The following is a 21,780-nucleotide window of genomic DNA, read 5'->3' on the forward strand; positions in this document are numbered from 1 at the left end:
CATACTTCTTTATTCAAGCAACCATCTGATTGTTTAAAAGGATAAGTATAAAGAGATTATTGACTATAAAACAACAATTAATGCCTCTTGAAAATTTTCTGACATAGTTGTCTACTAATAAACTGAAATTCAAAGTCCAAAACATATTTAAAAAAACATTCTTCTCCACATGGTATTCCATTATGAAACTGCTGCAGGGAACATCACATTCGTTGAACAAACGCAACACTATAATCAAGCATCTGCTTGCTTTCCTGCATTGCATATACAACAGAGATTTGTTGTACTTTTTTTAGTATTCTCCATAGGTTTCTGTGTTTATAAAGGTCCAGAAATTATCTTCAGAACAGATCCAACATATGGCACCAGGAAACCTAGCATAAGAACCTTTCTGACACAAAGGATATAGAACTCTCTTATTTCAAAATATCAGAATTTTTCCACAAATACAAAACGATCAAGCAAGTGTTAGGACCACCTCAACTTCTGTTCAATCTCATCAAAATTGATTTAGTTGTCTGCACATGTCAACTTTAATTATCAAAAATGCACACAAAAAAACAGCATATTCCTTCCCACTTAAATGTTAAACATGACTCCAGTGACATTTTTAATAACAAATTCTTTAAGACTTAGTATGTGTTCTTGATCTGCAGAGGGCTAACAGCATGATGTCACTAAAGAAACATGACCCAAATTTTAGTTCTGAGGTTATATCCACAAAAGAGAAATAAAGTGGAGATGCCAACTTTTCTGCATAATTATTGAATATATAACTGACCTGGTGAGTCAACCCAAAGAATCTCAAGGAAAAAAAATATATTTTGGTGTTCTTTGGTAAGACTTTACAAATTTCACAATTTGTTTGAACTCTCCTCTGCAATTCATTTTTTCCTCTGTAAATATCTCCTGAGTTAACACCTGTTAAATAAGCTAGCATGTAAGACATGTAGAACACTGATAACCTGACTACCTTCATTCTACTGTAAGTTCTAAAAACCTACATTCTAAAATTCACTGAATAATTTAAATAACATAATTTTTATGTCTATGCTCATGTGCACACACTTTCTTATTTTTGATTTTATAAATATAACATTTAAAGTATTAGAAAATACAAAATAATATGTTAATCTATAAGGATAACACTCTTAAATGACTCCACCTTCAATGTAGTGAAACAACTAAATATAATGTCAATTACATAAAAAACACTTGTTATGCCATAGAAGATTATTCAGACCCCACACAAAAAGTAGTTTCCTTCCCTGTAATGGTAACAAAGTGATTAACTAGCAAGGTCAACATGAAGGAATGATATGGTTCCAACTGTGTATGGTTCCTTAAACCTCGTCAAGACATATTGCCAGATATTTCAATTAATGTGTAACAAGGTCACAAAATCAATTTCTTATCAGCTAAAAACACTCTTACAGTAAATTTTATTTTCAAACCATAATCTCTAAATTAAATCTGTGTCCCTAAAATATACAGTACAGAAACTCAGTCATTGGGTTTCCCCCTGATAGCATTTTCACAAATGGTACAAGGCTTTGTATGCTATATATAGCCTACAATGTTTGGCTGGATTCTAATCTTCTTAGAGAATGTCTTTATCTTTTTCCATGGCAAATGAAGGACCAAAGTGTTAATTTCCTCCTTAAAATAAGTACAGGCTTTGAACAATCTGGCATTCTATCTTCTAGCAATTTGTTTGGGAACTTTTAAACAGTTATAAAGAGAATCTCTGATACTGTATACTAATCCAGATTTCTTGGTAATATGAATTATCAGAACATAACAGTGCGGGAAAAATCACGTTAATACGGGAAATACCATTACCGTGCAGTAAATTTCATTTAAAGGGACTTGGCAGGAATCGAGCTTTTCAGGGCAATGGCACTCAAAATAATCTTATTCTTAATGAAACCTCTTTGACTTGAATATAAAATACCATCGTCTATTACATTCAGGTGCTGGAGTTCTTTCCCTATATTCCAATTTCTTTAAACAAAAAGTTTTTTTCTCCTAAAATCCTTATTCTCACTCTACCCACAACTACACATGAGACTACAGTAATTTAAGTCCTGATACCTTTTCCCTCAATGGAAATGGACCAAAATAGTTAAAGCAGCTGAAATGTATCAATAATACTGCCTTAATTTTTTAATATCCAGAAAATCACAACTTTCATGGCAGACAAATGTGATTTGTTCTGTTTTTTAACATTCAAAATGCTTGATACATTTATACAGATGCTGTATAATGTACACTACATAGTGGTATTATCTCATACAGCTGACCAACAAATTAAAATATGTATTTATTATAAATTCAGATTCTTGGCACCACTTTGATGGTTGGTAAAATATGGGATATAAAATCATATCTCAAGAAGACAAGAAGAAGAAATTATCTGAGATAATACATTAGAGTTTTTCAAGGCATTTTTCCCACAGCCTCCTAAACATATACTCTTTTAGTTGATTTCAGCACTGCTAGATAGTATGAAAAGAATGTTTCCTAAAGCAAGGAAGTGAATAACTCTTAGGAAGGGTTACAACATATTTTTAAAAATTAAACACAATATTTCTGTAGATGAAGATACTATTTTCTTCATAATCTTTATATATTGGAAGTATTAAAATTCTAATGAAGTAATTTAAAGTTACAGAGAGTAAGAATATTTTTTTCTTCCCAATTCATTCATGTGATAATTTATTCTATTTAATCAAATTTAGAGTTTGATAAAAAACAAAATAAAATTTGTCCTTCACTTGGTACATACTAATGCAAAAAAAGATAAAAAACTTCACCTTAAGTAGGTAACTGAAGAATAAATACAGCTTCATGTAATGTTGTATTTAAAAAGATTAGTTCATGGGAAAGAGTGATAAATGTGAGACAAATATTTTCAACAACACAGAATAAAATTCTGTTTTGAAATTAAAGAAAGAACAAAGTACTAATATGCTTAGAAGTGAAAATACCATTTTTCTAAGTGCTAATAATTTCACAGTTACTAGGATTTCTATGAAAACAGCATATGTGACACATCAGATGCAGAAAAAAAATACCGTAGTCAATGTGACTCCTGGGACTCTGAAGATTAGGGCCAGGGTGCTTCAAAAACAGGAGGTCATCACAAGGTATGAGTGCCAATATCGCAAATGTCCCTGCTTTAGGACATACTGCTTCCTAATTCATGAAAATGTTCAAAAGAGCAATAGATAAGTTAATGGAAATTCAGTCTTGCACAGTTGATCACTCAAAATGAAATAGGGAAAGACAGTTTGGAGAAAACCAATGTGAAGTTTATTAAGCAAACTGATCATTCATGCACATTTTCTCTCTGGCTATAATGGATAGTCTTTATTTACAGCAAAATATTTGGGTTGGGATTATACCTAATGAAATCTTGCTATATGGGTCTCTTACAATCTATAGAATTCAAGCAAATCTAAGTGCTGATCCATGCAAGCAGGAATACCACCCACAATGTCTTAATAAATTCAGCATAGACAAGGAGCAATAAGAATGGGGCACCAACCAATCAGAGTAACCACTCAAAAACAATCCATAGTATTTTACAGATTGGATCCAAGGAATTTTGGCAATTTCCAAGGATCCACTCAAGAATAAGAATTAGTTACTCTCCTCTCAAACAGCAGTCACTGTTGGGATTCCCCAGGCACTATTAAAAAGCAGGCACTCTCTATGTCTGTGTCTTTATTCCTGTCCTTGAGGACATGGAGAGGGGGAAGGGAAAGCTATTAAAAAGCAGGCACTCTCTATGTCTGTGTCTTTATTCCTGTCCTTGAGGACATGGGGAGGGGGTAGGGCAAGCTAGGTTGAAGTGAGAGAGTGGCATGGACATATATACACTACCAAATGTAAAATCGATAGCTAGTGGGAAGCAGCTGCATAGCACAGGGATATCAGCTCAGTGCTTTGCGACCACCTAGAGGGGTGGGATAAGGAGGATGAGAGGGAGATGCAAGAGGGAAGGGATATGGGGATAGATGTATGCATATAGCTGATTCATTTTGTTATACAGAGGAAACTAACACAACATTGTAAAGCAATTATACTCCAATAAACATGTTTTAAAAAAAAAGCAGGCAGACTCCATCAACACTTATTCCAATATCATGGATTGATGGAAAAATAAAAAAGGAATTATGAGAAGAAGATGAAAAAGCAAACAATTATTCTTAACATATAGAAATAAGAAAGGCCTTGCAAAGAAAGTGACATGTGTATTGAGTTTTAGACAATGAATCTCAGTTTATAATTTTTCCAACATTGAAAGTGCCTGATTTCTTTCCTGAGCACACACACAGCTGATTATCCTGTCCCATTTATTGAGTCTGACACAAAGTATTTTGATGCCTGGAACTATATGAAATCCTCAGAATGGAGACATTTAGCTACAGGTTTCCAGCTGAGAAGACTGCCCCTCTGGTCAAGTCCACTCTCAACATCCCTGGCTCATCACAGTTATAAATAAACAGTCATCAATGTTCTTTTGAAATTGCAACACAAGGACAAGTTCTATTTTGTAGCATTTTCTTCCAAATTGTTCATTAAATGGTACTTATAAAATCACATGAGTCATAACCCTCCTCCCCACATAACGAATATGTGTTTCATTTTATTCAAAAGGGGTTCTCTCAACCACATACAACAGTGACTGAACCTTTCCCAGAGGGCAGCAAATATAAAAAGGTTTATAGCCTTCTTGTTTCTTTTTTTATGATTCAGGTGACTCTGATATAGCACTTCTCTTGCTGATCATATTCTATTTAATACCTTACTTTTTAGCACTGTAATACAGGGGGGTTCACTGAAGATTCGTCCAGAAGTTCCTTTCAAAGGAGAAAATCACCAGAGAAAACAATAATGGAAATAATGGAAAATAAGTTTTATTTATGTGCCTGCCTCTACTGATTTGTAATATCTGCCTGGAGAAGAACTTTGAGGTCACATCCTGGTTCAGCAGAAAAGAATATCATGATGGTGTTATGGTCATGAATAAGGAGAAGGGAGCACAAGCAGTAGATGAAAGCCTCACCTGCATTGGTCATGCCAGCTCCAGAGATCGCAGGAAAAAGCACGGTAGTAGAGTGGAAAGTGCACTGAGTTTAGAGGCAAGAGACCAAAATCCATATCTGTTTCACTTTCATGTTTTAAATCGAGCCGAAAATCCATTAGTTACCACAAAAGTAGATGAACTGTATATTGATTACAGTCCAAATAAAAGTCTCACAATAACAGAATCAAAGAATTTTAAAGCTGAGAGAGACATTAATAACAATTACCATAACAGCCCCAGTTGAAAAGGACTAGAATATATATAACGAGCTTGGAGACCTCATCACAGTCATATGAGCATTTATTATCAGAGAATTTAGTTACTTGGGCATGGCATACTAGGAGGGTTCAAATTACAGGGCTGGCTCTCAGTTATTGAGATACAAGGATATAAGAAAGGGATCCAATAATGGGAACCTGGAAGATAAGACTTTGGTGTAGTAATTATTTTATTTTTTAGATGATGGGGTAATATCACAGTATTTCTAAGATACACCCCCTCCTTTCTTAAGCTAGAATTAGTCTCAGAAAAGGGTTAAATGAAAGTAGATGAATGTAGACATGGAGGCCCAGAGGACTGATAGAAACTCTTCTTGTAGTGGTCATTGTTGATTTTTGGCTGCCTGGCATCTATTCACTCTCCTGATGGTTAAGAGTCACTCAACTGTCGTTTTGAAAAACACTTTTTCTCACTCTGTCCCCATGATTTGAGTAGGTTTTCACCTATGCTACAGAAATGAAGCAGTCTATATATTCTATTATTTAGGTACACAAAGGTAATAAACATCTTGAATGGATAAATAAAAGTGACAGGTTATGAAGTAAACTATACTCTTCTTTTATTGCAAGATATCAATAGGTATTCCTTCAACATAAGCTGAGAAGCAAGGCACAAACATATTATGCAAAAGACAGTTGAATATTAGAGGGCTCTTTTAACTGAAGACTCAGGTGTTTCTTAAGCTCTGGGAAATTGTCTTATATCTTTTGTTATTTCCTTTGCTATATCTTGTCTGATCCTACTTTAATGAGACTTCTATTAGATGAATATTAGGTTCCCCATGTTGTTCTCGTATTTTCCATCTTTGCCTTTTAGTTCTGAAGTCTCTGGGTATTATTTTTCTGCTGCTTTATTGCACATTATTGCCTCAATTTGGGAGTAACATAGATCAGAAGATAAATATATTTTATTGGAGGAGAAAAATAGATCTTTTTGTATGAACTATCAAGAGTAGTAGCCCGTTAATTCAGGAAATTACTCAGGGAAAACAAACAACATAGGTTGGAAATTGCAAATAATTACAATATTATAACCACAGAATTTATAAGTAAGTCAAAAACAAAGTTTGAGTTCAATCAAATGGAGCAGAGGTTCTTCAACAACAATGCACTATTCCTGGGTACCAAGTATGGGCTCTATCCCCATATTAATGACATTATAATGTGAAAAATTACCAGCAAATCATGGAATTAGGGTCAAAAGACACATTGACTACCCTGTTTCACCTTTGAGATAAACTAGGGGAGTAATTTGGGAGAGGTGTAGGCAGAGATAATGGAAAAGATCACAAAGGGGGTGAAATTGGGTTATTATAAAAAGGGGGATTGTACTCAGCTGATGAACTTAAGAATATCCTGACTTACGCAGTCCAGGGGTATCTTCTACTGATGTGTAAGAAAATTTGAGATTTGTAGTTTCCCTATTCGGTGTGTGATCATTTTCACAGGAGAGAAAACCCAGGAATAGAGACTTTAGTCTCAATCTTCTGGTGATTTTTAAGAATTCCTTGCATTACTGACAATTTTACCAGCTTATTGTCTTGATGGATTTCTTCGAAAGGAGATGAATAAAAGGATAAAGGAGGTACAAGGAATTGAGTAGCACAAAGGTTATGGGATATACCAAAGAAGAAAGTATTTTTTCTGGTATAATAGCTCTTTCACACACAGAAGCCTATTCTATTTGTTTTGTTTGTTAGGATGCAAAATTTTTGAGAATCTCTTTGAGGGTATCAACTGGAGTTTTTCCTTCAACCTCTTTTCTCTCCCTAGAAAGTATCTTTTTCAGGCCAGTTCTACTTATTCATCTTTGTTTTGTATTTCTGGCTTTTCTCCAATCACTGGTTATCCTTAAAAGACCCTTATGTTTATAACTAAAGAACAATATTGATTATCACAGGTACCATGGCCCAGGTTTTGCCTGACAATTACAACCTCTTTAGTGCAAGAGTTCTGGGTTTGCTGCATACATGGGTGGGGCAAGTTTCAGGCATTATTCCAGGTAGCATAGGTGGCGAGTGGGCAGGAAGGTGGTATGAATTTGCACCTTAAGTGATGACAGGCAGATGACAAAGTTTCCTTTGAGATTATTTTCTTGGCTCTATTTGGGAGCAAACACCAAAGGGAAATAGGGAGACCAATCTGTACAGCTTTAGGAAAATAATGTCCCAACCAATCACCTAGATTTCCACTCCCTTTCTGGGAAGGGTAAAGAATATGACCACCACAGGGAAAAGACACCATCTTCACTGAAGCCTTCTCTGTGTACATTGAACTACCCCCATTTGTAGCACTGGATTCTGCTTTGAGAAGTTCACTCTTAATTTGTAGACTTCACATGAGCCTCCTTTGATTTCACTGATTTTATTTGCAATTCACTGGGCTTGAAAGAGATAGATAAACAGGAGTTAAACAATTGTTCCTGGCCTACGATTTTCATCAAGCTATTAAAGCTTGTAAATAGTTTTAACTTCCCTGCACTTATTCCTAAGGTATCATAAATATACACACCACACATTTTTTTTCTTTTTATCAGTTGTTTTGATAATGTAGCACAAAAAAAGCAGAATCGAGGTAGGAGGGGTAGAACCAAAATAATTCATTTTTTTCTTAATGAGATTCAATTTAATTATTTGCAGACTTAATTCACATAGTAGTTTGAGGATCATATGAGAAGATTGTTTGAAGGTACTTTCTCTGGAAAATTATTTAACCTATAAATTGAGAATAATACTAGGTTTTACTTCAGAGTTGTTATGAGGATTAAATTTATAAATTCATGTAAAGCGCTTAGAATAGATTGTAGCTCAGAGAAAGCAGTCAAATTAATATCAATATTATTACTTTTTTGTGAATAAGCTGTAAATCTGAAGTTCCTTATTTAAGCATTAAAGAGACTAAGTACAGAAGAAGAGAAATAATGTGAAAATGGATAATCAGAAGGCTGGTTAATTTGCTTCCAAAATAACTGGGAATTGGCTATGAAGTATGCTAATGCCCTATTAAAACTGGGACTGTAGAAAACTGACATTCCAACAACATAAGAAATATCATCAACTTTGTAAAATGAAGTTAGCAATCTTAAAATATTGACAAAATAATATAATTTTAATAAGCAAAGCAAAAAATTTGAGACTCAGTGAGTCACTCTATGGTGTTAAAGTTGCTCTCTCCAAATTCCTTTGTTCTTCTTTATGCCAATATTTTCTTGAAAAGTAACAGAGGTTTAAAATGTATGAAAATTCCACATTTAGAGCACAATTTTCACTTAATTTAAATTTCCTAGCAGATCCTAAAGATATGACTGAACATAAAATATAAGATGGTACAACTGCCATGTTCACTTTGCATGCAAAAAATGAAAACTAATGCTAGAAAAATGATATTCAATTTTATTGCTATTGATGCTTTATCAGCAACACATATTATATGATGTATATAAATATAAATATATATATATATGATGAATCAACATTTTAGCCTGCAGTAAAAACAAATTGATAGTCTTCATTTGAAAAAAAGCCCAGCACTCTGATAATGTCAAATCAGATAGTAAGTCTTATCTAGGATTGATTTAACACAGAAATTTGAATAAGTATTTTTGATTATTGATATTAGAACTCAGAAGTTCTGTGTTGAGTTTTACTATTTCTCTTTAAGGCTCTGTGCCATTAGTTATCTGATATTACTTTTCTGATTCTAAATATGCAATGAATCCATGTAGATAATACTGATTAAAAAGTAATCAAAAATAAATGAGACTTCTACATGAAGAAACATTTTCACGTTTCATTATAGATTAGTTGGGAAAATCTAAAATCATATTCATATTAAACTTTTCTTTAAGGTCTCAGGATACTTCTTAGTTTGTATCTCATTCATTGTCATATCTGTCCAGTGAGATAAACATGAAACAGGATGACTTAGAAAAATGATTCCTGAAACTTAGTCTGCAAAAAATGACCTTGTCAAGTTAGATAAGAGAAGTTTTTAGTTTTTTAACATTGTTATTGGACTATAATTGCTTTACAATGGTGTGTTAGCTTCTGCTTTATAACAAAGTGAATCAGCTATACAAATAGAGGGAGGAGATATGGAGAAGTTTTCAGTTTTAAAACTGTGGAGCTGATCAGCAAAACTCTAATGACACAAGTTCTTTTTTCCTTTTCTTTTTAAAAATAAAATACTAGGGGCTTCCCTGGTGGCGCAGTGGTTGAGAGTCCGCCTGCCGATGCAGGGGACACGGGTTCGTGCCCCAGTCCGGGAAGATCCCACATGCTGCGGAGCAGCTGGGCCTGTGAGCCATGGCCGCTGAGCCTGCGCGTCCAGAGCCTGTGCTCCGCAATGGGAGAGGCCACAGCAGTGAGAGGCCCGTGTACCGCAAAAAAAAAAAATAAATAAATAAATAAATAAAAAAATAAAATACTAGCTTAAAGATGGTTTCTAGAATGGTTTATTCTTTTATTTTTCTCTTTTTATATGGTAAAAGAATTTGTAACCTCATAGAGTGGATTTTTTTGAGGAGGTTCTACTTAATTATTGTGCTTGAGTTTGTTCTCTCTATTGTGTAACCCTTCTTGTCAACAGATGAAAGAGGTCATATTTCTAGTTACAAGGAAAAGAATTTCTGAAATTGGCAAAGGTATTTTATTTATTTGGATGAAGTTCACAGAAATCATGCATCCTGGAATGTAAGCCTTGGGTTAATTCAGACTATCATTTTTTACACAGGTTACAGTTTCCATTCAGTACAAGAAGGGCCAAGGAAATATGCACCTCATTTTAAAAAATTTTGATACACAGCTATCTAGAAGCACGTTAGAGTTCATACTTTTTCAAGTTTGTATTAGTATTCATTTTCCTAAGAAATTCCTCTGGAGTATGTAAAAATACACTTGTTTTACAAAAAAAAAAATTTGCTTCCTCAAGGGTTTTTAGTAACATATTACATATGAAGGAAGATGTGGATGTAATGTTATAGAGACATAGATTTCTAAATCTTCAAATATTCCTTAAATATTACTTAAAAACCAGAAGACACCTCCTTCTATGGACTGGAATAAGAAGAAAAGAGAGAAAGACATAGAGAGGGGGGCAGAGAGAAAAAGAGAGAGAGAAAGGGAAAAATTAAAGAAAATGCTAGCCCTGGCTGCTACTCAATTCTGTACTCCTAAGTTGCAATACCACAAAATGTAATAAATGTAAAAGGATAAGAAAAGTTGTAGATGAACTACTAGGAGAGCTGATGATGCCAGATAAGAAATGAAAACAAATATTCAAAAGATACCCATTTGCAGCCTTAAGACAAAAAAGATTTAGAAGCTGCTGTGAAAAATAGCTTTTCTAGAGAGACCTGATCCAGGCAGTTTTGATGCCCTCTATCTTCTGGGTATGTAACTTCACAGAAGTTAAATATCAGTACAATTTAAAGATGATTATAAACTTTAACTTTCCTTGTTTTTGTTCCAACTGTCTCACTCAATGAATAGACTAACTTTGGTAACCAGACTATTTAATTTGCCAGATCATGACAGAACTAAACTGATGGACCATCTTTTCAGGTAACAGAAATAAAATGTTGGTATGCTAAATTATTAAGGGTACCATATTCTAAATTTTCAAAGCTAGAATAGGTTTCAAAAATGACAGGGCCAAAATGAATATTCCAATTGTTGAAATAAGTAAAGGTAATGATGATGTTTTAAAAAGGTAATGATGATGTTTATCATATAAGAAAATGCTTGACCTGTTCCCCAAAATGCACTGATACATTTTATGACATTTTTGTCCTACACTGTAAGGTTTATTTCATAAAATATTTGTATTAACGAAAATATTTCTAAGTAAGCTGGTATACACTTAGAATCTAGCTCAACAATGTGTTGGGTTTATCTTTGTTACTTTTAGAGCTAGAGATATTAACAATCCCCTTTGGAATTGGATGAATGAAGAACAGATAATGCTTATGAAATGACTGCATGAAAATAATACAACTATCTTTAAGCAAATAAAAGAACTTAAGCATCCCAATGAGAATTAACAACTTGAAAGTCAATACATTTATTCTAGTGATCTCGCTATTATATGCAATATCAAAACATTTCAAAACTTAAAAAACTGTCTTTGTTCCATGCTACTCATGAAAAATATTTCATCTCATATTACTTTATAACCACACACCATTTTCTTAAAACCATTTTGACAATTAATCTTCCACTTCACCCATCAGATTTGGTTAAAAGTTTCTCTTAGCTGTTTCTGAAGATTAAATCCACTCTCAAAATCTCACTGTCATTGAGGATAGGAAAAAATATATATATACTTAAATAATTTATTTAAATTTAATTTATTATATTACACATATAAATTATAAAGTAAGAGTTCTAATAAAATTTTAAGCACTGGTAGCATCATTTTCATAATTAAACCATCTTAGACAATGATATTTACTTGAGTGAGAAATGGGTGATACCAATTAGTTTGTTATTCTGGCATGTTTGTTCTGAAAAATCATTTACATACAGAATGTGACTATAGCTTATAAAAGTGAAAACGTATATGTATGTTATATAGCTTTGACTATATGTATATATCATTATTAAATATGAAATATCATTGAGATGTGATGCAAAGAAGAGTACATAAGAGTTATTTTTCTGTTCACATTTCTATTACAGATATTATCATTTGGTTAAATATTTACAGCTACAGTTATTATTTGTAGGACATAGTTTAGATAGTATATATAATTGTGTTAATTGATGTGTATATTCATGACATATACATTGTATGCTTTGCGTCTGTTCTGATGACTATTGGTTTGCCCATTTTGATGAGCATCCTCTTTATTACTAAAGAAAAAAATTGTTATGGAAGCAATCACATGTCCTCAGCACTTCTATTTTATCCTGGGCAGATTCATGCTAATGGACTATTTTAATTAATATTTCTCCCACATTCTGCTCTTTAGATAACTATTGTGACACTGTTGTCTTTACCTTTACCAGCCTCATACTGCTCTCTAGTTTATTATGATATTCTTCCAGTTGAATTTTACAAGCATACATATGGTCATTAGATAACAATGAAAAACTACTTTTTAAATCATACAGTATGTCTCCCTGAGTCAGGCACCAAGACTTCATTATTTTCTGTAAAGTGCTTGTGAAGTTGCTCATAATAGGCATGTCTCAAGCTCTGAAAAGATTTTTATACATGCATACTGGTAGTCAATTACATCCTTCCTGACCGTTCCTCTCCTTACCTGGGGCAGTTGTTTTCCTCCTACCCATTCTCATTCCATGAAACTTCCCAAAAAACAGCCCCACTTAATGAGCTGATATGAGAGTAGGGAGACTATTTTCTCACCACCCCCCATCCTTACACCCAAACATGCACTGCACTGCATCCTTCCCCTGGTTCCTGCTTCTTGCTTCTCACAGCTCAGTTTATTCCAACTCAAGCAATATAGTGTTTTAGGTGTAGCCAAAGATTCTTTCAGCCCTTCTAACATTCCTTCCCTTTTTTAACACTTTCATAATTACCTGGGGGAGGAGGGATCTTTAACTTCCTATATTTGTAACTACTGTAAACTAGAAGGTAGCCAAAAATGTACTGAGAACCATAAGGAACGGCAATAGTAATATATGTTTAAAGAAATAAAATACCTACATTTTATAGTTAAACATCATCAACAATTTCAAAAGTCTTTAGATGTACCCCAAAATTTCTCCACACTTTTTCACTTCCTATCTTAAAATATACTTACATGTCAGCATAAAGATAAGTATGTAATAAATTCCCATTAATACCTCAATAAACTGGTAATAAATAATTCCTATTAAAATGATACTGTTCCACCAATTTGGTTTAAAAATCTGTACTAAACTAATTATGTCAGGTGACTGGTAATATGCTGACATTTTTGGTAATTTAGAGAAGGCTGAGATTCCAGGGTTTGAGTCCTAGCTTTATGACTTTAGCCTGGGACACTGGGGAACTCACTTAAGCTTTCAGAGTCCTGCTTCTCTCATATGCAAAAGGCTGTAGCGTGGAGTTCAACAGAAGCTAGTTATAACCAGTAATAATACTGTTTGTAAGTAAAAGACAGCATCTGTAGTTTTTGTTTCAACTGCTTGATATGAAGATTAAAGTACATTGGGTAGATGGAGCATAAAGCATAATGAACTGTACTATTGGTTTTACAGGTTGGGTAAATGGCCTTTGTGAGTTGACCCTTGCTAATCTGTTCTTACTCTACCTAATGGGGTCATCTTTCTAATACATACAATCTATCATGTAACTCAGCTACTTAATACCTGCTAAAGGCTTTCTTTTGTTAACAGAATAAAGTCCGTACCTTTGACATCTTGACTTAATTGCCATTGGCCCCTCAACTAAGATACCTGTGATATATATCCAGCATAAAATACTTGGAGCTCCTTTAAAAAAAACACACACACACACATGTTCAACTTCTAGGCCTTTGTTACTGCTGATTCCTTTTGCCTGACTTCTGTCTGTCACTTTGTTGGTCTTAATAAAACCTATTTATTCTCAATTCTGAGCATAAATGTCACCTCCACTTAGAAAGCTTCCTTGCTGTGGACTGCACATCTCAAACTTACCTCTTTTAATACCTTTTATAACATTGTATCAAATTATTAACATAGTTCTGTAACTGTCCTCAGATATATTAGAAATCAAGGTCAATTTCTTATTGATTATTTTAACCCAAGGGCATAGCAGTATCTGTTAAGCAGAGGCCTTATGGTCAAACACAGTGAGTAATAGTACAGGCACTGGAATTAGACAGACTTGGGCACAAATCTTGGCTCCACTACTTATTTGTTGTGTCACTTGAGATTTTCACTTAACCTTCTTAACACTCTATTTCCTTATAGATAAAATGGGGAAAATAACAGATGAAGATGTTATGCTAATTAATATCTTGGACTAAGTGAACAATACAGCTTAACTATCCTGATGATGATCCTGATGATGATCGTGATAATGATAATGATGATGATGAAAGTGCTCAACAAATACTTGTTCAATAAAAAGATAATTAAGTGAAATAAATTCACTACTATTAAAACTGGTTTCTGTGGGACCACGTAATCCAAAGTCTAAATAACTTGTTCAAAACTAGCTCTTGGAACAGAATACTTTTAGTAAGGTTGGGTTATTATCATGACATTTATTTGGCATGCCTTGGAGGGAGCCAGATTTTATGAAGATGATGGAGATGATGTTAATGATGTCAAAAAACAACAATTTTCACTCCTCAAGAAGCAGGCATCTTCAGTAACAAAAATTCTGTCCAGTGATTTCTTAGAGACCTACTAACAATCTTAGAGAAAGATCATGAAAGATGGGGAATCTCTTCAGAGATGAAAAAAGCCAACAAGATTCTTCAAACCCAAAATATAACCTAGACGAGTCAGCAGTTGAAAACACAATGTTTTGATTCCAAAAATCATATTAAATGTATTTACTGAAAAAAGGTGTCCCAAATTTGTCAGTGGATTAATAAAATGTGAAAAAGATGAAAACCACTGTTTGAACAGTTTTAAGAGGATATTATAAACCTCAGATAGTGAATATTAACACAAGTGTATATGTACCATTCTTTAAATAAGAAGGGAATTTAAGAAGAACTTGAAAAGAAAAAAAATTCCCATTACAAACTGTGCTCTGTGTGAAAAGAAATTTCAGGGCCAAAGCTCTTGAAATATTTTTATTTTCAACAGAAAATATTTTCTGCCCTTCAGCTGACTATTGACTAAACAGCAGGGGGAAAAACAATTGCATTGGATAATGGAAGATGTGTTTTTAAAAGAAATCATTAAAAACATGATTATGAACTGCTTGGCTGCTGAAGGTCCAAATTGTGAAAAATTATTGATGTTAATGATGGTAATCATGACACTTGAAAAGTATCTAAATAACAAAAAGGCAACACTGCTTATGAAGTACTCTGGTACAATTTGTAATGATTAGTGGAAAAGCGCATTAATATGTTTGATGCCATATTTTGAAGGTCACTCAACTATCCACTTGCCATAATGCCATTCAATTAAATACACAATAAAAATCTAAGATTATTTATGGAAAGAATTTTGTAGTGCTTGTAGAATAGTAAATTACAAATCCCGGCTGTATGTACAAGCAGAAATGCCTGATCTAATGCACCATTAAGCAACTGTAGCTTTGCTCCACATTTTTAAGCATTAAACTAATTGTGATGAGGTCTGGTCTTACTATATACTGCATATTTAATCTTTTTTAAGAGCCTATCAAATTTAATCACGAGACGCAACTTGTTTATGCTATAAGCAAACACATGCAATATTAACAATGCACAATATCCTGGTTTAATTAGAAAAAGTCCATGTTATCTTAAATACATTTAGGAGTGTAATACCACACAGTTCAAGTCTGAGACTGCCATTTAATTATATTTTAAAACTAATTTACATAGCTTGGAACTTTTTTTTCCTCGCTCTCTCCTACACAGAATGTTGTTCTATTGACCTAGTTAAACTAGATTCTACTAAAAATGAAAGAGAGAATAAAGACTGGGTGAAGCTTGAGGAAAGAAGAGGCATGGTGGTGATGGAGACCACAGACAAGAAATCACTTAAATTTGATTATGGGATAGTGTTCTGTTCATCAAGTCAATGGGCTAAATTGTAGCCTAGAAGGAACTTTCCTGGCATTCTTGCTCTGGGCTCTAGCCTAAAGTTCCATAAGTGGGATCTACTTTTTCAGAAAAGAATATATTTCAAAATTTTCTTTCTCTCTCTCTCTCTCCGGGGTATATATCCAGGGTATGCAGGAGAAAACCTCAAATCTCTTAATGGTATTCTCAAATTTAGATAGGCAAGTACTAAGGAAGGTATCTGAAGGCAACACCTGCGGGTATAGCCTGGACTTCATGAATTCTCTGTTCTTTTGTTCCTAAAGGTATTGACTCTGCTCTCAGAACCTAGTTTTCCAGCTTAAGTTCAAGGGCAATCTTTACCCAAAATAAGATACGCATGGAGTCATCAAAAGTCCATAATCAAGTATAAATATTGACCTGGGAAGTTTAAACTTATTATTTCGTTAATTAAGCTTTTTTATCAATAGCATGAAACCAAACAGTATAAAGTAAGACAACTTAACTTCTCGATAAGAAAAAAGCAATCATATCAGAATTTAATCTTACAATATACTCCAAAAGAGGTAATAAAGATTGTTTACCTTCACAAATTGTGACACCATTTCCTGAAAATCCAATATTGCAATAGCAGCCTTCAGCTCCATTCCGTATTTCACATTTTGCATTTGGGAGACAAGGTGTCCTGGTACAATTCTGAGTGTAGCAACAATTCAGCAAAGTGGAAAAACCCACTAAAGAAAATAGAGAATGCACCTTTTCAAAAAGAAAAAGAAAAACCTTCTCCCACTGTTGAGTTAGATGACATATACATTACTATCCTTCTTTCTTTCCATTTAGATAAATGCATTATGAGAATGTCCCAAAGGAGAATTTAGGTAAATAACAGGACATGACCAAGTGAGTAAAAAATGTAATGCTTTTCTTCAGTCTCAGTGTTTATCAAGTAATCCTCAACCAAGCTAAAATGTAGTAAGCAACCTGGCTTTATAAAGAAAACAGCATTCTTACATCACTGGACCCTTCACCTTGAGGTGAGATACTTTTAAAGGTAGCTGCATGATTGTAAAGTAATATCCCTCCCCTGGGAATGATTCTGTGCAGAAATAAATCAAGGTGAACTGAGTATTTGTGTCTTTTCAAAGTCAAATCTGTGTTATTTTAAGATGAAGAGCAACATATCATACCATTCAGGAGAACAAACACAATTATTACTTTTTTTCTGTGTTCTAATTATCTTTTAAAATTCTGCCTTTTCCATAATAAAGTTTCTTTTACATTTTCTCCCGTTAGAGGGGAAAAAAATCAACTCAACATACTGGTCAAAGATCCATCTTCCAGAAATGGAACACCAGACAAACATGACCAATAACATGCAGCATAAGAGAGAACAAGCCTTTATTTCAGAGTTTTTGAAAACAAAGTTGGCAATGGTATTTTGTGCGCTGTTAGGAAAAGATAAGGAAAAGGGTAGGACGTTCCTTTTTTATTGTTGTCCTAGGCCTTGTCAAGACAAACCCGCTTGGGATGGACAGTTATGAATCATGCAAGTCATTACTCTGAAAAGAGTCATCCGAGATAAACTGTCCTCATCTGGTAACAAGAGATTCTTAAACATTCATTTCTAAATCCTAGCCTCACATAGGGCTGTATATACTGTCTAAACCAGAATTAATTCGGCTTCAAACATGTGATTTATTATCTTTCTGCACAGTATCATCGAAATGGTATTTTAAAGGAACCCAAAGTCTGGGCCAGCAGTCCCCTTGAAAGGCCAGGAAACCTCCCACAAGTGTTAATTATTTGGATTTCCCAAATGTCTAGGGGGAAGATCAGAAGAAAGGTCAAAGTCTGGGACTTTGAGGACTTTGGCAGCAGGAATAAAAAGATGCCTTGGTCCCAGCAGGAATAAAAAGATGACTTGGTCCCTGGGTACTGAATATCGAACTCCAGAGTTGAAAGGCCAGGGAGAAAAACATCCTGAGAAGGACTGTGTCAATTCCCCCTGGAGTCTTGGCCAAATGCACTCGGCACGTGAGTTCCACCTTGGAAATAGCCTACAGGTGCTGGCCCGGGGCAGCCGGGCGACCGGGGCGCGGGCACTCACCTAGGAGCGGAAGGAGTCTCATTGGCGGCGCCGTGGTCGTGGCGGTGGCGGTGGCGTAGCGGCGGGGCGAGCGGGCCGTGTACCTGGGGCGCGGCGGGGCGGGCGCGCCAGGCTCCCGGCTGCGGCCCCCGTGACGCGCCCGCTTCCTCCCGCCACTTTCCGGCCTCTTTTGTGTGAGTGCGCGCGTCCAGCGCTGAGTCTGCAGGCCACGTCCGGGCCCGGCCCCCAGGCCACCCTGACCTCACCCCTGGCCTCGGGGCTGCCGGCCCGCTGCGCTCCGCGCGCCCCTCGGGGGGATTTTGTCCCCTTCCCGCGGGCAGCGTTCAGGGTGCCGCCCTCAAAGCCAATGCGTTCCAGAGTCCCGTGGAGCGTACCCCGCCCCGAGAGAACCTACCGAACTGCCTATCAAGGGTCCTCCCTGCAACCTCAATTCCGGGACACAGCTTTTCTTTTTTTTTTTTTCAGTAACACGTTTCCCTAAGGAAATCTGGGCCCAGAAGTAGGCTGGAAACTTGGATCCAAACAACAGGGCCTTGGTTTCCAGCACTGAGGCCGCACCTTGTGGGGACTCAGGGTTCCAGAGTGTAGAATAAAGATACTCTGCCTTGCCTACAGAGCCTACAGGTTAGGATCGTGTCTAAAATGACTGAGTAAAAAACAAGCAAACAGAAAAGACAAGTGTCGAGAATTAAATGGCTATGAAGTACAAGATGCTGTTTTCCACTTTCAACTAAAATTTACCCCTCTCCTCACCAGCCCCCTCCCCAGAACACCTGGTGCATCGTGTATAGCTTTCCTTTCATGTTACTACATATGAGTTGATTACATAGATACGGATCGTTAAGGTTGAAACATGGAAACATTTTTAGTGTAAAAATTAAAAATAACTCGCAGGCAAGGCTGATCTATAAGACAGAAAGCAGACCAGTGGTTACTTGAGGTTGGAGTGGGGAGTGAGGATTCACTGCAGAGAGACACAGAGGGAAACGTGGGGTAATGGGAATACTATTCATTTTGATTGGGAGGCTGGTTACCTAAATGCATGCATTTGGCAGAACTCATCTCTTAAAATTGTGCCTTTTATCACATGGAAATTATACCTCAATAAAGCTGATTTAAAGAAAAGACATAACGGATCTTTGTGTCACTGACACAAGTCATTCCACGTAAAAACAGTTGGGCACACCTTTGTCACATTTCATATACATTCTGTTTAATTGAACAAACATCTGCTAAAAGTCTACTTTGTACAGAGAGTACCCTCACAAAGATGATCAAGTCATGGCCCTTGGACTCCAAAAAGATTATAAATAGTGGGGCAACAGCTAAAACTGGTCACAATGACACAAGTCACAATGATACAAGTACTTATGTATAGACATATTTCCTTGGCTCTCTATTGCATTTTCGTGGACCCTTTCTAGCTTAATTTAATTCCTACAAAAAGCTCCTGAGTGTGGAGCTTCCCACAATAAATGAGGGAAATGAGGAACAGAGGTGTTGTGTGATTTGCCCAGAGTCACACAGCTAGTCTAGCTGACCCAGGCTATTTTGCTTCTGAGTTGGTGCTCTCAGTCACCCTGCTATATACCTTCTATAGTGGTACCACCCTGAGAAGGGTATTGCAAAAATGAGTAGTCATCAGTTATTGCTACCCAGGAAGTCTGGAAAGGTGATTTAAATGCCCTAAATTTCTTTTTTTTTTTTTTTTTTTTTTAATAAGCTAGACGGTGATTCAGTGAATAAAACTCTCTGGCAGCAGTCTAAATGAGGGATGTTATGGAGACATCAAAGGCAGGGAAGCCAGAATAGTCCAGGAAATAGACTACAAATGCCTGAACCAGGATAGGAGTATTGGGATGGGGGAGATAGGGACAGATTGGAGAAAGGATTAGATAAAGAAAATTGACATCTGGTTGACTTGCTGAGGTTGAGGGATAGGTTTAAAACAGAGTGTGAAGATTTTCTAGTTGTGTGAGCAGAAGGTTGGAACCATCCACGAAAAGAGGAAAGATAGGATGAAGAGTGGCTTCAAAGGGGAAAAAGTAACAAGCCCAGTTTTATAATATAAAATTCGAGGTGTTCTGAAGACCTGGCTCCATTTATGGGAAGCTAGTTTTTCCAAAGTCATTGCATTGTACTTATGAAGTCATTGTGTATACTCATCATTCAAAAGACATAAATATAGAAATATATTATTTCCTAAGACACGTTGTAAACTGAAACACTGTACGTATGTTTAAAATCACTGTCATAAAATAGTTTACACCATAGATCTGCCATGCATGCTTATGCTTGATTTTTATACTAAAGATAATAGAAGACAACCAACTTAAAAACATATTATTTTTCTCCATGCATTGCTTAAAAATAACAAAAATGAGGTAAAATGCAATTTTAAAATATTTTCCAAACTTTCTTTTTGCATGTGTGTTCTTATTAAAAAGTAAAAGTTTATTCATATATTTTTATCAAGAAAATACAGGAGAGTAAAATGTGAGCATGAAGTGTTTAATGATGCTTATAGTTTTAAGATTGTTCTTTGTAAAAATCAAAATTAATTAATTTATTACTCAAAGTCATTTTCATAAGAAATAAATATAATAACTGAAAAATTTTGGATATGTTGTCTTTACATTAATGAAAAAAATATATTGAATTTTCATTCCAAATATTTTACTTGTGAGAGAAAAGTATATGTTAAAGAAGTATTCTCAAAGAAATATAGAACTTTAAGTTTAAAATGTTATCAACGATCTTTATTTGGGTACACTGAGACATTTCTAGTCTTTTGAAGATATAACAATCCTTTAGAGCTTGATTTTGGCCTAAATATAACACATGGAAGTAAAATCATTTTAAGCTGCCTATCTAATTGCAGTTTTAATACACTAGTATAAACATTCATCCTGCAATGCGAGATCTTATCAAATCCATGATTAGTTCTATGTTGGGTCTGTCTGTAAGATGCCAGGATTTAAACAGGTTTCCTTGAAAGATTTTTGGTCAGGTTGAAGTTTGCTGTAGAAAGTATTTACTGTGAAGACCTGGGTTTAACTCTAACTTTTATTATGAATAGATTCTTTAGCCTCTTTGGGGACCAGTTTACCCATTGTAACATGGAAATAACAATGCCTGCCTTAGTAGATCATTGTGGGTTGTTAAGGACATTAACATACATTTCAGAACTATTGGGCATTTAGTACCTTTAATATTTAAAGCATCAAATATAGGAAATTAGTACACAATTGAAATGAAGACCTTATCCATGGATGTATTTATGGTGCCCCAGAGACTGGCACGAGAAACACATGCAGCTTCTGGACCCCCTTCATGAGGCCTCTGTGAGACTGTCTGATTCCTCACCTGAACATTGGTAGTGTGACTGAATTCTAAGTGTTTGGCCAGCTCTGTGACTATACCTCTAAATATCATCATTACTCACACATCATTTGAATTTTCTCAACTATGGAAACTTTGTCACCAATTTCTTAATTTAGGTAGCTCCTCATTTCTTCATATTGTCTCTGTTCCCATAAGACTCTCAAAAGGATTACAGTTTACCAAACATGTTTTCCCACCACAAGTCAATTTTAGTCTAACCTAGAATTAACAATGTACAATTGGCAAAATGACG

At 35.2% G+C, this 21,780-nt stretch overlaps 1 protein-coding gene across 1 annotated transcript in view; it reads right to left on the reverse strand.

The window, feature by feature from the left end:
- Positions 1-21,578, reverse strand: part of ADGRL4 (adhesion G protein-coupled receptor L4) — a gene marked incomplete at both ends in the record, with an annotated part of 120,454 nt that extends 98,876 nt beyond the window's left edge. Inside the window, 3 exons of the mRNA XM_079721167.1 lie at positions 16,621-16,770; positions 18,144-18,342; positions 21,510-21,578. Coding sequence (XP_079577293.1) covers positions 16,621-16,770; positions 18,144-18,342; positions 21,510-21,578 — 418 coding nt within the window. The remainder of the gene's footprint in view (positions 1-16,620; positions 16,771-18,143; positions 18,343-21,509) is intronic.
- Between the last annotated feature and the right edge of the window lie 202 nt (positions 21,579-21,780).

The sequence above is a fragment of the Hyperoodon ampullatus genome (genome assembly GCF_949752795.1).
Source record: "Hyperoodon ampullatus genome assembly, chromosome: 2".
Lineage (NCBI taxonomy): Eukaryota > Metazoa > Chordata > Mammalia > Artiodactyla > Ziphiidae > Hyperoodon > Hyperoodon ampullatus.